The 13,176-nt window shown below is 31.1% G+C and overlaps 1 protein-coding gene across 6 annotated transcripts in view; it reads left to right on the forward strand.

The window, feature by feature from the left end:
* Positions 1-11,815, forward strand: part of LOC125068642 (apoptosis-stimulating of p53 protein 1) — a 237,704-nt gene extending 225,889 nt beyond the window's left edge. For 2 of the 6 annotated variants that reach the window (XM_047677899.1, XM_047677900.1), the window contains 10 exons: positions 6,426-6,607; positions 7,861-8,020; positions 8,126-8,971; positions 9,122-9,490; positions 9,669-10,325; positions 10,461-10,543; positions 10,630-10,745; positions 10,832-10,933; positions 11,034-11,236; positions 11,547-11,809. In XM_047677899.1, the coding sequence (XP_047533855.1) occupies positions 6,426-6,607; positions 7,861-8,020; positions 8,126-8,971; positions 9,122-9,490; positions 9,669-10,325; positions 10,461-10,543; positions 10,630-10,745; positions 10,832-10,933; positions 11,034-11,236; positions 11,547-11,579 (2,751 nt within the window). In that variant the 3' untranslated portion in view covers positions 11,580-11,809. Of the gene's footprint in view, positions 1-6,425; positions 6,608-7,860; positions 8,021-8,125; positions 8,972-9,121; positions 9,491-9,668; positions 10,326-10,460; positions 10,544-10,629; positions 10,746-10,831; positions 10,934-11,033; positions 11,237-11,546 lie in introns of all 6 variants that reach the window. The other 4 variants (XM_047677896.1, XM_047677895.1, XM_047677897.1 and 1 more) reach the window with 4 other exon arrangements.
* The last annotated feature ends 1,361 nt before the right edge of the window (positions 11,816-13,176 follow it).

Consider the following 13,176-nt stretch of genomic DNA (forward strand, 5'->3'; position numbering starts at 1 on the left):
AAATAATCTTAATATAATCTAATTTGTATTTTTTTGTTGTCTTTATTCTTAGTCGTCTCACGCTCACACTAAGACATCTTGTATGAACGATATTCACTCACTGAGGCACGCCGATAACAATTTAAAGTTTAGGGGTGAGCCTTCGATTTTGCATAGATCAATAATTTTAAAGTTAGGTATAAAAGTTAGTATAACATAAAAGTTAAGTGAATTTAATTATACTTTTCAAGAATGGAAAGATATATTTATGATTTAATCGATTTATATATTGTTATTTTTTAGTGAAAATTCTGTGGGAGTACATATATATATTTATAGTATAAGCCAATATCCTGACTTTCAACATAGCCCATCTAATTTCGCCGTTGTCTAAATTTACGGTGCCAATCTAAAAGAATGCCTTCGAGATGAAATTTGTCGAAAGATCGAAAGAATTCCCATCGTGACAGGCTTCGATAAAAAATGTCCCGACTTTATTTTAGATTTATTCTAAGAGATATTGCTTTATAAGTACGTTTAAACGTGACACTTTTGCAATTTTAAAAGGATAATTATAAAGGTAAACAAAACGGTAAATTTATAAAAACGGTATGTTTATAATTCATCACGTGGTTGGCGGTAGAAATGCATTATGAGAAAATCTTTATTACTATTTTAATAAATTAAATTCTGACACTGATCCACCAACCCGCATTGAAGCAGCGTGATCAAGCGTAATGTAAGCTCGCAAATCTAAGCTAATTAATACAAATTCTATCAAAATTAAAACTTTTCAAAATCAACCTATTTATTTACTTATAATAATGAATAGGGGTGTAAATAAAATTGCGAGAAAGCTAATAATCTATTTACACATAGAATAAACTCTGTACCCAGCACTAGAAAACAGTCCTTAGCTAAATAATTATTGTGATTGTTGTACATGAATTAGGCTACACGTATAATTTAAGTACTAAATTGGCCTAACATTTATAATATATAATTATTAATTATTCGAAATCACGTCAACCCACTATACCGATGGTGAACCGTATTTCCGAAAAATATCGACTATTTCTTGGTAATCAACCCAAATAAAAACAGTAACCGCTTATAATACGATTGTGATATTTTTGTTTCCTTATAATTAAATTTAATAATAACAAAGGCAATCAAAACCTAATTCACACTGGACTATTCAGCTTTAAATTAATTATATTAATTTAACGTCAGCTCAAACGATCGCATCATATAATTGCTATTACGTAGTTTCCAAAGCCTCATTAATACATGTTATTTTGCAAGCAATGTAATCAGAAATGAGAATTCAATACGGACACAGCTAATATGATTGTGAACCGTACTGAAATATCAAATAAATAAATAATATTGGTCATTCAACGTATTTTAAATAAAACTTCATATATAGAAATATCAAATATCTCTACTAATAAATGAGGTGTTATTTTGTAATGCCAACTGGAAAAAACGACTAAACATTACACATAAAACTTATACTAGAAAATGTAGCGTCTTTCAGAGAATGGTTAAATGGTGTTGTATTTAATCTATTGACTTGGTCTTAAAAATGTTAACGTATTCGCGAATATGTTATTATATAAAAAAAAAAAACGTTAGTATATTGTTTCATTAAATTTTCAATGTGTTGTTATTTGATTTGCTTACTAACAGAATTGCATAATAACATTAGCAATTGTTTCCTTACATAGGCACTTGTTTTTTTATATTATACTAACGACTATTGTATTTAAAACCTTCGCTCCTCATCAATCTAATGAATTCCGATGTGTTGTTTTTGTACCGTTAATGAACCGTTTTATCGACTGAAGCTCTATGATAGCCTCATTCCGCCTCCAATTCATGAAATTTCATTCCATTCATACGCACTAAACGCTACCAGAAACCCAGCTTATTGGGAAATGGATTTTGGATTAACAGATTACTTTATCGCACTATTTGAAAATATCAAATGTAGAATCAAAATTATTAAGCGACTAGCTTCTCAGCAGGTTCATACGATTTAAATTTGGATCATAGATGTTTTTTTTTTAATATATCACAGATCTATTCAAGGACATTTACGGCTACTTTTCCTCTCCTAAAGTCCGTAAATTGTAAATAGCCTATATAATAGCCTAAAATTTGATCAAAAATCCAACTATGTAACGCATAAAGATTATCTTAAACCGCACTGTTAGTTTTTCATTGCCGTGTTAAATTACAACAAATTCTCCAGATTTATAATATAACACTAGTATACATAATTATGATTCGGCACACAATAGCTAGACAGTGAAACAGCTTGCTGTAGGCTATGCTATCATGATCGCTTGTCATTGCATTATATTAACGCTTCGCCATCCAGGCGAATCAATATGCACAATTGACTGAACCTTATTAAAGACTTTGTCGATTATATTATATAATATATAATACGTTTATATATGGAACAGTAATAATAGTAAAACAATAGTAACAAGTAAAAAACACAAAATCGAACAGAGTGAATTTTAAAATGACCATAGATCTATATAAAACAATATGATTTTTAGGTGTTTTGCTTAAAGAAATTGTTAGTTCGATATTTGAATACAAATAAAAAGGATATCGACTGTGTTGTTGATTTAAAATGTTACTCTCCAGAACGCGTATAGTATATAGTCTACGCACATCCTTGTATTATTTCTACTGATTTTATACAGATTCGCTTTATATAATAATACTAGCTCTAAATTAATACTAAAATGGTCGAAAAACGCCAATATCAACGTACGAAGTCTTCAATTGTTCCTGATAATAATTCGCACCGATTTGTCGGGTTTGCTGGTCCCGTTAACAAATGTGGAAAGCTATTATATGAGTCTATAACTATTGTATATAGCTATTGTAATACTAAAATCCAGTTCGTAGTATTATATCTCTGAGATTATAGATTGTTTCTCGTTCCTAAAGGTAGCCCGTTTTCATCATATTTTTGTCACATATACTGTAAACTGATAAAATGTTTAATTTTTATCTTTGCGACATATATCACATACAAATTCATAGCCTTTCAATTACAAAAATACTTTGTATCAAGGTCAAATATAGATATTCTATATTATATTTGTTTCACAAATTGTGAAGCAAATATTTTTCTTTCAATGGTATTGTTCTATTGTAAAGCTTGACTCTGATTTTAAATCCATATCTAGCCGATAAAATTTTGTTTTTGAGAAGTAATAGTACTTAAAAAGTATTTTCGTAATGTAATCCATACTGCACATTCTGCATTATTATTATTATTCAATTAAAAATGAAACTTTATCCGTTAATGAGTTTAAGCCGATTAAGTTTTTGTGACAAATTAATTTCATGGTCGTAATCCAGAGATTTATTGCGCTTCCGAATTATTTCAATAGCGCAATGTTTTTTGTACAGCGCAATATTCTGATGCAAGATATAGACAAAAGTAAATTTTCATAATGTGATTTATTTAAAACTTGCTTAGTAGAGGGATAGAGTTTTACGACTGACCCATGTAAACGAAGGCACTTTTACGGAAACTGTTTTAGTAACGCCTAACAAAATATATGAAGTGGTTATTTCTATCCAATATGTTAAAATTTATAAGCAAAATTCCGTCCAGTCTATCTACTCAATTCCTTTGGATACATTTATTATGAAAAATTATATTGAACAACTTTTTCAATTTATGACAAGTACTTCTTACACGATGAAAAAAAAAATGGAATTGCTCTATACTTTGAGCAGAAAATTCGTTGACATGGAAAAAACCATTCAGATGGAATTGATTCAATCCCGGAATGTATTGGTGGTCACATAAATTGGCGGTATAATAATGGGTTTCCGATTAAATTGGACTAGTTTTATTTTATTGTGTATATAAATATTTAGCCCGGATTTCAGTTATTTGCAATTTTGATCTCCTCGTCTGTTTTTATTGACACTCGTGTATTTGTCATTAGTAAATATTACACCCTTTTCTGCTTCAGCTGGTTTAATTATATTTTAATTAGACTGTGTTAATATCACATTTAATTTGTTACTAGATTGAAGATTGAGTTAAGATAAAAACTCTTATTCTTTATGAATAAATATTAGCTTTTTTATTATCTTGCATTTTACTATCGTGCATCAAATGCAAGCTTATCTCGTCGATAGTCTAAATTAAAAACGGACGAAACACCGAAGCACATCAACTTGTATAATAATATGATATTCTGAAACCTTCTCCAAAAGGCGCTGCATTTTCTGGTATAAGTTTTGTGTTAAAGTTATGTTTACTTATTAGCATAGATTGACACTAATGTTATTATAAACTACATATATATTAAATGGAAATCCTATCGCAGTGATAGATGCGGATAATGTCACATCTAGATTGTTTGCATCGCTTTACGCTAGATTAATTTGTGAATGGAAGTCAACCGCTATATTCGTTTGCAAGGTCCAAACGAAAATAGTTATAGAGAGATTATTTTAATAATCTATTTTCAAGCAGATTTAGTCGATCAGAATTATTTGCTTAAACTCTAAAAGCGACTATTAAATGTTGTTTTAAAACATTTCGAAATACATATAAGCGTTTTTACTTATTACGAGTATAACTATTACGTAATTTGTATTTTGCAGTAATACGTGATATAGTTGAGCCAAGATGGGCTAGAGGATATAATAATTGAATCTTAACACTTTGAGAGACAGTAGCTAAGTAATTGTTATGACGTCTACAGCCGTTCGCTGACCCAGAAAGTGTTAACTGAAGTTTGTGGACTAAAATCCGGGCACCAATAAGTTGTCATAGATATAATTTGTGTTTATCATTACTTGTGCGACGGGAGAAAAAGACAGTGTGTAGAGTAAAATAAGTGTTGAACTTTCTCGTTAAAAGGAAAGAAAACAAGCATCTGTGGATCTTAACTTGTGTACTCAACGTTTTTCCTTTATAGTATGTCTTTTTTTTTAAATCCGTGTCTAAACTATTACAATTATTTCTCGAATTATTAAAACTGTTGTAATGCAAAGCCATGTGTAATCGAAATACGAGTAGCATGTAGTGGAAAAGTTATTTCAATTAGAACCAAATGTTCCCAGTTTATAGACAAACAAAATATCAATTGGAACAAATGATATTGTCCAACCCATGTTTAATACGAGAAAACGGTCGTAATATTTTTATTGACCGAAATAATGTTTATTTCTTTATGAGCAAAATACATAATTGTTGGGAATATATTTTCAAATGTCTAGTTCTAGTACAATAAATAGACAATTAATGATCGTGTATTGTTGTTACGTATTTATTTATTTAAAGATGATAAGGATCTTCCATTTTAGCAAAATCTACACTTATATTGTAAATACGAAAATAATTCTGTCTTTCTGTTACGTTTTGAACCGTATTTGATGAAATTTGCTATGAGCATGCTTGAGCTCCAAGGAAGGACATGGGCTACTTTTTTATACCTAACCCCTGTCCCTAGGGGGTAGGTCCCATAAAACGCGAGCAAAGACAGGCAACAACTGGTAAAAATAAAAGTGCATAAGTGGTCTAGTGGTTTAAGTATGAAGTCGCAAATCCCAAGGGCTTGAATTAATCTCTCGGGTCGAAGTAATAAAAGGTTATTTAATTTTCTGTTAAAAATTCGCCGTATTAACCCAGAATGGAATAGCTTGGCAATTTTGCGCTTCCGTGCAAATCTACTATAATAGGTTTTAGTATATCCGGCGAGTTTGACTAGCTTTTACTCTATATACGCCCAGAATTACGTTTTTCTTTATATATTTAGATAATACATTTTATCTTATGAAATTTATAACATAATAGTATATATTTATAACATAACATCTGTCGTTTTAAAAATATATTGAACATTGTATTCAGATATATTTCTGTAAGCATATGAACCTTCAAGATGTTGTAGTTGTTGTGTAGTACTCGAAGCATGTCAGGAGAGTGGATATTGTTCTCTTAGTTTTACTATCGATTTAGGTGCTTACGTATTCGTGTCAAGGGGGAAAATAAATGCAAATTGAATATTTCTTTTTAATCTTCTATCTAATCACTCTACTTCGTATTTCTAACTTTTATTGAAAACTCTTTTTAAACGTTTATCGCCCCGAAATTCCCTTGCAAGGGTTTATTGAATAAGTTTTTGTAAGTTCTTTCCGTTTACAAATTCAAGTCGAATATCACGTAGCTTAGTATATTTCACCATTATATTTTTATCAAAATATTTTATTTAATATGATAATATTTAATTTTTATCATCAAATCTCAGGCTCAGATTTAAGATTACTTTAACATTACTTGAATATTATTAAAATTACTTACTTCCATTGTTAATTACCTTAATTAGAGAAACTATCATTCATTTGATTTTATTGCTTGATCGTCAAAATGTTGTTCTATTTAATTTTAGTACCGGAACAAACTTAATGAGCAGCAAAATGGTCGACTATCAGCACAACGAGCAGCGCTTGGTGCTCGACAAGAAGAAATGCGTAGTATAGATCGACGAGTTTCAGAACTACAAGCCAGATTACTTCGGAAACGAGCACTCAATAGACAGCTAGCAGCCGCACATAGACAACCGCAACCAAGGTATAGTATATCAAAAGTAATAACTTTTTATTTATCAAGTTTCCTTTAGATCTAGAAAGTTCTAAGAGATAAATTCATTCGTCACTATTTTATGTTTCATTACACGAAGTCTAAAAACAATATAGCTTGAATAATTGGTCCTTGCTTGTTAATTTATTTATTCAACAAAATTCAATTAATTGCGGTTTCGCATAACTTTAATATTTAACAAACGTGACCTATTACGCATTAATATTTTGTTGAAAGTTTAGTGAAACTCAAACTGCAGACCGTTATTCAACAAAACTGGTTCATGCTCTGTGGCTTACTGGTTCAAAATTTATGCCTAATAACCGTTTAATGTTGCAAGGGTTAAATTATTTATTACGAGGCAGTAACATAATCTCTTAGTAAAAATGAATATTAAAATAAGAAGATTATTCATATACAGTATCCAATATATATTTTTATTCTTTTCGATATTTAAAAAACGGATTACTAAGAAATTGTTTAAGTATTTCATAATGATGGAAGTTATCCAAGGGAAAATAAGTTTCAGATATATCTTAAACGCTGCGTCTCGAGAGAACCATCAGCCTGTTTGACTTATATCTTTTATCTTAACAAAAGAAAGTTTGAAATTATTACTCACTCGTCCATTCTTAATTATATTTTGCCATGTTTAACTTAAATACTTAACTGAACTGTATACATTTGTGTAAACATTATTTAAGAAGTTTAATTAACTATCTAACTTTCATGTTAAATCCATCAAAAACGATTAGAATTTTGTTTTAGATATAACATCTAGTCATAAAACATCATAGACACAAAAGTGTGCGCAAAAATTCAATCCAATTTAGAGGATTTTTTTTTCAATTGCAATTTCAAGGTTACCCAACTAGTTCAAAATTCAATTGCCACTTTACTCCTACATAAAGATAAACAAAAATCCAATTAAACGACTACGTTTTTAAAATATTTTATGAATTATGATGATTATGAATATTATTGACATTGAGTTATTTTCAAATGCCCTTTTTAATCCAATTTATTTCAAAATTACACATAAGTATTTGGTCACGTGGATGATGAGGATAACACTAAAAACGTTTTAGTAAAACAAATTAATTTTAATTTACCATAAATTAAGTGTTTTGGTCATATAACTAATGACACTAGAGAGTCAATGACCGTTTTATTTAGTTAAATTAAAATTGATGATAGTCTCTCATATAAATAATAAGATGATATTTACATATTTATAATTACAGAACGAACAATCCCACGCCGATGCAACAGCTACCAAATTACCCAGCTGGTAACAACGCAGTTAGCCAACCAAAGAATCAACAGGCACGTGGCAACGTAGCGGCTGTGGAGCCTTACAACCACGTGCCACATGCCCAAAGCCTTCACAACAATAATTTCCAAGTAAGCAAAAAAGTTTCCGATAAACATCAAACAAAAACTTAAAAAAGAAAAAGTTTCATTTTGATTAGCTTCATCTTTATAAATTTTTACGTCTTTAATTTTCAGGCCATGAAACAAAATGTTTTACAAAACAACGTGCCATTAAAACAGCTGACTCAAAGCGATAACATACAAAGTCACTTAACGCAACAGGAAGCTCATTTCTTGCAGCAGAAACAAATGATGAATCCTTTATATAACGGTAACTTCCCTCACATGCCGACTGTTCAAGATAATCAATATCAACAACAATATACGAACAAACACGATGCCAACGCTTTTTCTCACGTTCAGCAAGGTATAACCAATGCCTATGATCAGAAATCAATGTTTGATCACATAAACAAATATTCCGAATATCCTAAGCAACCCCAATACAGTCCGAATAGTACAAGCAGTTCTAATAGCAATCAAACGAGTAAAGAGCAAAAAATTAATGAACAGGAATTTCCACCAGAGTTCGCGGCAAGTAAATCCGATCCTAAATATCAAACATTGCCATACAACACTAAATTTCCGCAGAACACAAATGGAAAATTAAAACAAACCGATTTGAATGGGAAAGGAAGTGAACAGGATTTAAAAAATCAAAATGCTTCAAATATTAACCATATGACGGTACACTCAACGCCACTATCGGTTGTTAATAAAAGTTTGGCGACGCCCTTAAGTCAAAACGAAGCAACATATCAACAAGAACTTACATATCAATTGCAAAAGTCGGATTCATCTAGTAGATGTAATCAGGAAGGAAAAGAAAATCATGCATATCCGCAGAATTCTAGGTTAAGTCAAAATAGCGATGGGTCCAGAAACAACGGAGGGAAGAATCAACAGGGCAATGCCGTCAAAGGCAGCTCACCAAGCCTGCTTTCGAATACAACTTCTGCTGGCAGTTCAATAGGATTTGGGGTGAGCAAATAGATTTTTTTTATGAAAGTACTTTCATTCAAAAATCATTTTTCATTTAACATATTGTGTTTGTCAGTCATATCCGCTTTCATCAAGTCATAGCTACATTCACCCACATTTGTAAATATCGCCATCAATCATTCATTACAGAAACCCGTATCGAGTGTAGCACCTACATCGGTTCAGGTATCGAGTGGCAAACCATCACCCATTTATCAGACATCCTCAACAAAGATCCAACCAGTTCAGCCACAAACTGTCCAGACCCAAAGCATATCTGTATCTTCATCGAATCATGTAACTAGTAACATGGTAAATTCCCAACCCCAGATTGTTAGAAACACCGCATCAGGATTATCAACTAGCACCCCGAGCTCAAACTTCAGTGGCCAGAATGCATCATCACAAAGCATATTGTTATCTCCACCACAAAGTGCCAGTACTCCGTTATCGACACCAGATGTTAGTGGAAGTGACAAATCGCCGAAACCAGCATTACCACCAAAACCTACAATAAAGGTACAAAGCGTTTTATTAAAGCATCAGTTTGTGTATATTTCGTGTTTCTATTATTTTCTGTTTTTATTATTTTATTCTATCAATATTTCGGTAATATACGCATTAGCTCCCACTACTATGTACATTTAAGCTGTCATACATATTTTGAATGTTATTATTAAATTATTATTTTTTTTAGACTCCACCGAGACAATCAGTTAACCACGATACAGGCTTCGGTCAGTCAACGGAGACAATTAATATGCCCACAATATCTATCCCTGACTCTTCAAATGAGAGCGAATTACAGCAAAATTTTAAAGAAAATAGTAATGGGAGTAATAACGAGATGATAATTAAAGCACGCCCTTTGACCATTAGGAAACCACCTCTTAGTGAACAACCGAAGCTTCGGAATGTCAATAACGCTAAAAATGGTATTAGTGTAAACATGAATCGGCGAATAGAAATGCCGCCGGCGTTTTTATTCCCCGAAATGGATCATTTAACACTTGATTCTGGGAATGAAATGCAAAATGGTCAGAAGGATAAATCAAAAATGAAAGATGAAGTAGACAGATCAATCAATAATAACATATCTTTAAGTTCTAATGAAAAACAGGACGACAGTAAAGATATCGTCGTTTCTGATATAACGGACCAAATAATTTCTGTAGATTTGAACGGTCAAGATTCTCAGAGATCTGAGAATGTATTGAGACGGTCAAAGAAAGGGAATTTAAAACAAGGAGGGAAAGCTCCACTAGCGAGGCGAGTAAGCTTCGATCCTCTCGCGTTGCTTTTAGATGCAAGCTTAGAAGGTGAATTGGAACTCGTAAAAAAGACGGCCACTCAGGTAAAGATAATTTATATTTCTTTTAATTCAGTGCAATAAATATTAAATAAAAACGCCTAGTCAATTTATATTAACTCTAGAGTATCATAAATGTTTTACTGATGGTAATTTTAAATAACCAAGACAATGTTTCAGGTACAAAATGCAAGCGCTGCAAACGACGAGGGTATAACAGCACTTCACAATGCCATTTGCGCTGGCCATTTTGAGATAGTCAAGTATGTATTAGAAACAATGTAACGCATATAGGTAAATAATAAATGACTATCAATCAGATTCCATCTTATATCGTTTGGTTTTTCAGGTTCCTAGTAGAGTTAGGTTGTGATGTGAATGCACAGGATTCAGACGGGTGGACTCCTCTACACTGTGCGGCTTCTTGCAACAACCTACCGATGGTGCGATTTCTTGTCGATAATGGTAAGTATATTAGATGATCATAATAACTTGTCTTAGTTCTACTTTATTTCTAATTATTATTAACGTGCCACGATGTCAAATTTCAGGCGCTTGCATATTTGCAACAACACTGTCAGATCATGAAACGGCAGCAGAAAAATGTGAAGAAGATGAGGAAGGTTTCGACGGTTGCTCTGAATATCTTTACAGTAAGCTCTCGATATGTTTGAAATGATAATATTGCAGACTCCGTTTTCATTGCACATTTCTAAACAAAATATAACATATAAATTTGTATTACTTTTGCAGGCGTTCAAGAAAAACTCGGCATTATGAACAATGGTCTAGTTTACGCTGTGTTCTCATACTCGGCCTCGCGTAGCGATGAGTTGTCCTTCGAGACGGGCGCGAGACTGCAAGTATTGAGGAAGGGAGACGACAACGAGCGGGAGTGGTGGTGGTGTCGAGACGACTTGGGGAACGAGGGCTACGTGCCTAGGAACCTGCTTGGGGTGAGTTAAACTATTATTCTACAATTCTTTACAAACTTACATTTTATTCGTTCCAGCTTCTTATAAAAATGTTTTATCTTTGAATGTGACGATATTGTAATATTACGGAATAGGGACGGGTAGACGAGGCGGTGTTGCTAGTATTTGACTGGGATTTTCATGTAACACATGTTTTGTCCATTCCGAGTAGTATTAAATATCATTACGAAAAAAATTCTACTTTAAACAACTTATTTACTATATTTATACTTATCCAACTATTATGTTTTTTTAAATGATTTTTAAGTAACTCTTGTATTTGTTTTTACAGTTATATCCGAGAGTAACCCCTCAGCAGGAGTAAGAATGTAATTCTACGGCTTAAATTATGAACTTATCAATTGTAAATACATTGGGTAATTTTTATTTTTTATGTATTTATATAACTGTAATCTAATAATAAATATTGTATACAATTTTAACAGAATAAAATATTTTGTAAATATTTAAATAAGCGATTAAAGTTCAAAACGAATGAGATTATATTGTACATTTTATAAATACGCGAGTCATCATTTTAATTCGTAATGAAATTTGTAATATTCTTAGGATTTCTGAAAATATTGTGAAATATTATAAATTGACAATACAAGATAATGTTACAAACAATACATTGGCCTTTTTTTTTCTTCCTTTTATTTGAATTGAGGGCTTATTTCTTCCTTTCTCACTGATTATTTATGTATAGGTGATTCTTAGATTGAATTCCACACCGTATGACAAAAACTAGCATTTTCTTTTTGTATATAAGTACACATATAAGTATTTTATATGAAAAAAAACTCTTTAATTAGATAGGCATTAAGAGTGAGTAAGATTTTATGGGGGACAGTACGTTATTATTTAAGTCGTTTTTTGTCTACGATGAAAGCAAAAGTGGTCCTATTATCCTATTATAAGTTAATTAGGGTTCTTTTTAATCTTATAGGTAATTAAAGATTGTCATTTACTTACAAACTTTTAATAAATAATGTATCTATAAGTAAGCTATATACTTAGTTAAAAATTACTTACTACTTGACATATTTTCGACGTATTAAATAAAATATAATAATACACTCTACGAAAATTATAATCACTTTGTTTAATATAGAAATAATAATAATAATGTATTACTTTAAAGTTTAGATTTCGAACAAAGCTAGTTATTTTCTGGAAGCGAATATTCATTTTGTTAATCGATTTATGAACGAACTAAGGTATTAAGAATCTGTGCAATAAAATATGGAGTTTTGGTGGGTTTTTTATTAGTATTGTAAATTAAACCACAAATTGATATGATAATTTACTATAACTTCGTAATTAGAATTGAAATTAATTATAATTTAAGTAGTTTTAGCTGTACAAAGGAGTTATCTTACAAGTCAAAAGCCGGGAGTAAAGACTCGCTCGGGGCCGTGAAACAGTTAATAAGATTAAGGTCAGTGATAATTTTGATAATGAGAAATGAATAAGAAATTCCACCCATACTGTGAAGTGACTCTGCGTGAAATTGTTATATTTTTAATAGGTATTATTTACTGATAACAAATATTATATTTGAATGTATATTACTTAATATAAATATTGTTATATTCAATAGGCTATTTGACAATGTGAATAATAAAGAGTCAATTAATGTTATCAGTATATATATATTATAAGTTTAAAAGTGGTTATTTTTTTAACGTTAGTTAAAATTAATAATTTATTTAATTAAAAATCCTTTAATAATAAGGCATATTTTTGAAACGTTAGTCACGTGACACAAAACGCTCCTGATTGGCCGGGTTTATGATGACGTCTCTTGCTTGTAAACCTCGTTTGTCTACTTGCACCTATTTGCATCATATTAGCTTTGAAATTGTTTTATTATTGAAAATCTTATGATTTTCCTATATTCTTTTAATACGATATGGCTG

The sequence above is a fragment of the Vanessa atalanta genome, chromosome 14 (genome assembly GCF_905147765.1).
Source record: "Vanessa atalanta chromosome 14, ilVanAtal1.2, whole genome shotgun sequence".
Taxonomy (NCBI): Eukaryota; Metazoa; Arthropoda; class Insecta; order Lepidoptera; family Nymphalidae; genus Vanessa; species Vanessa atalanta.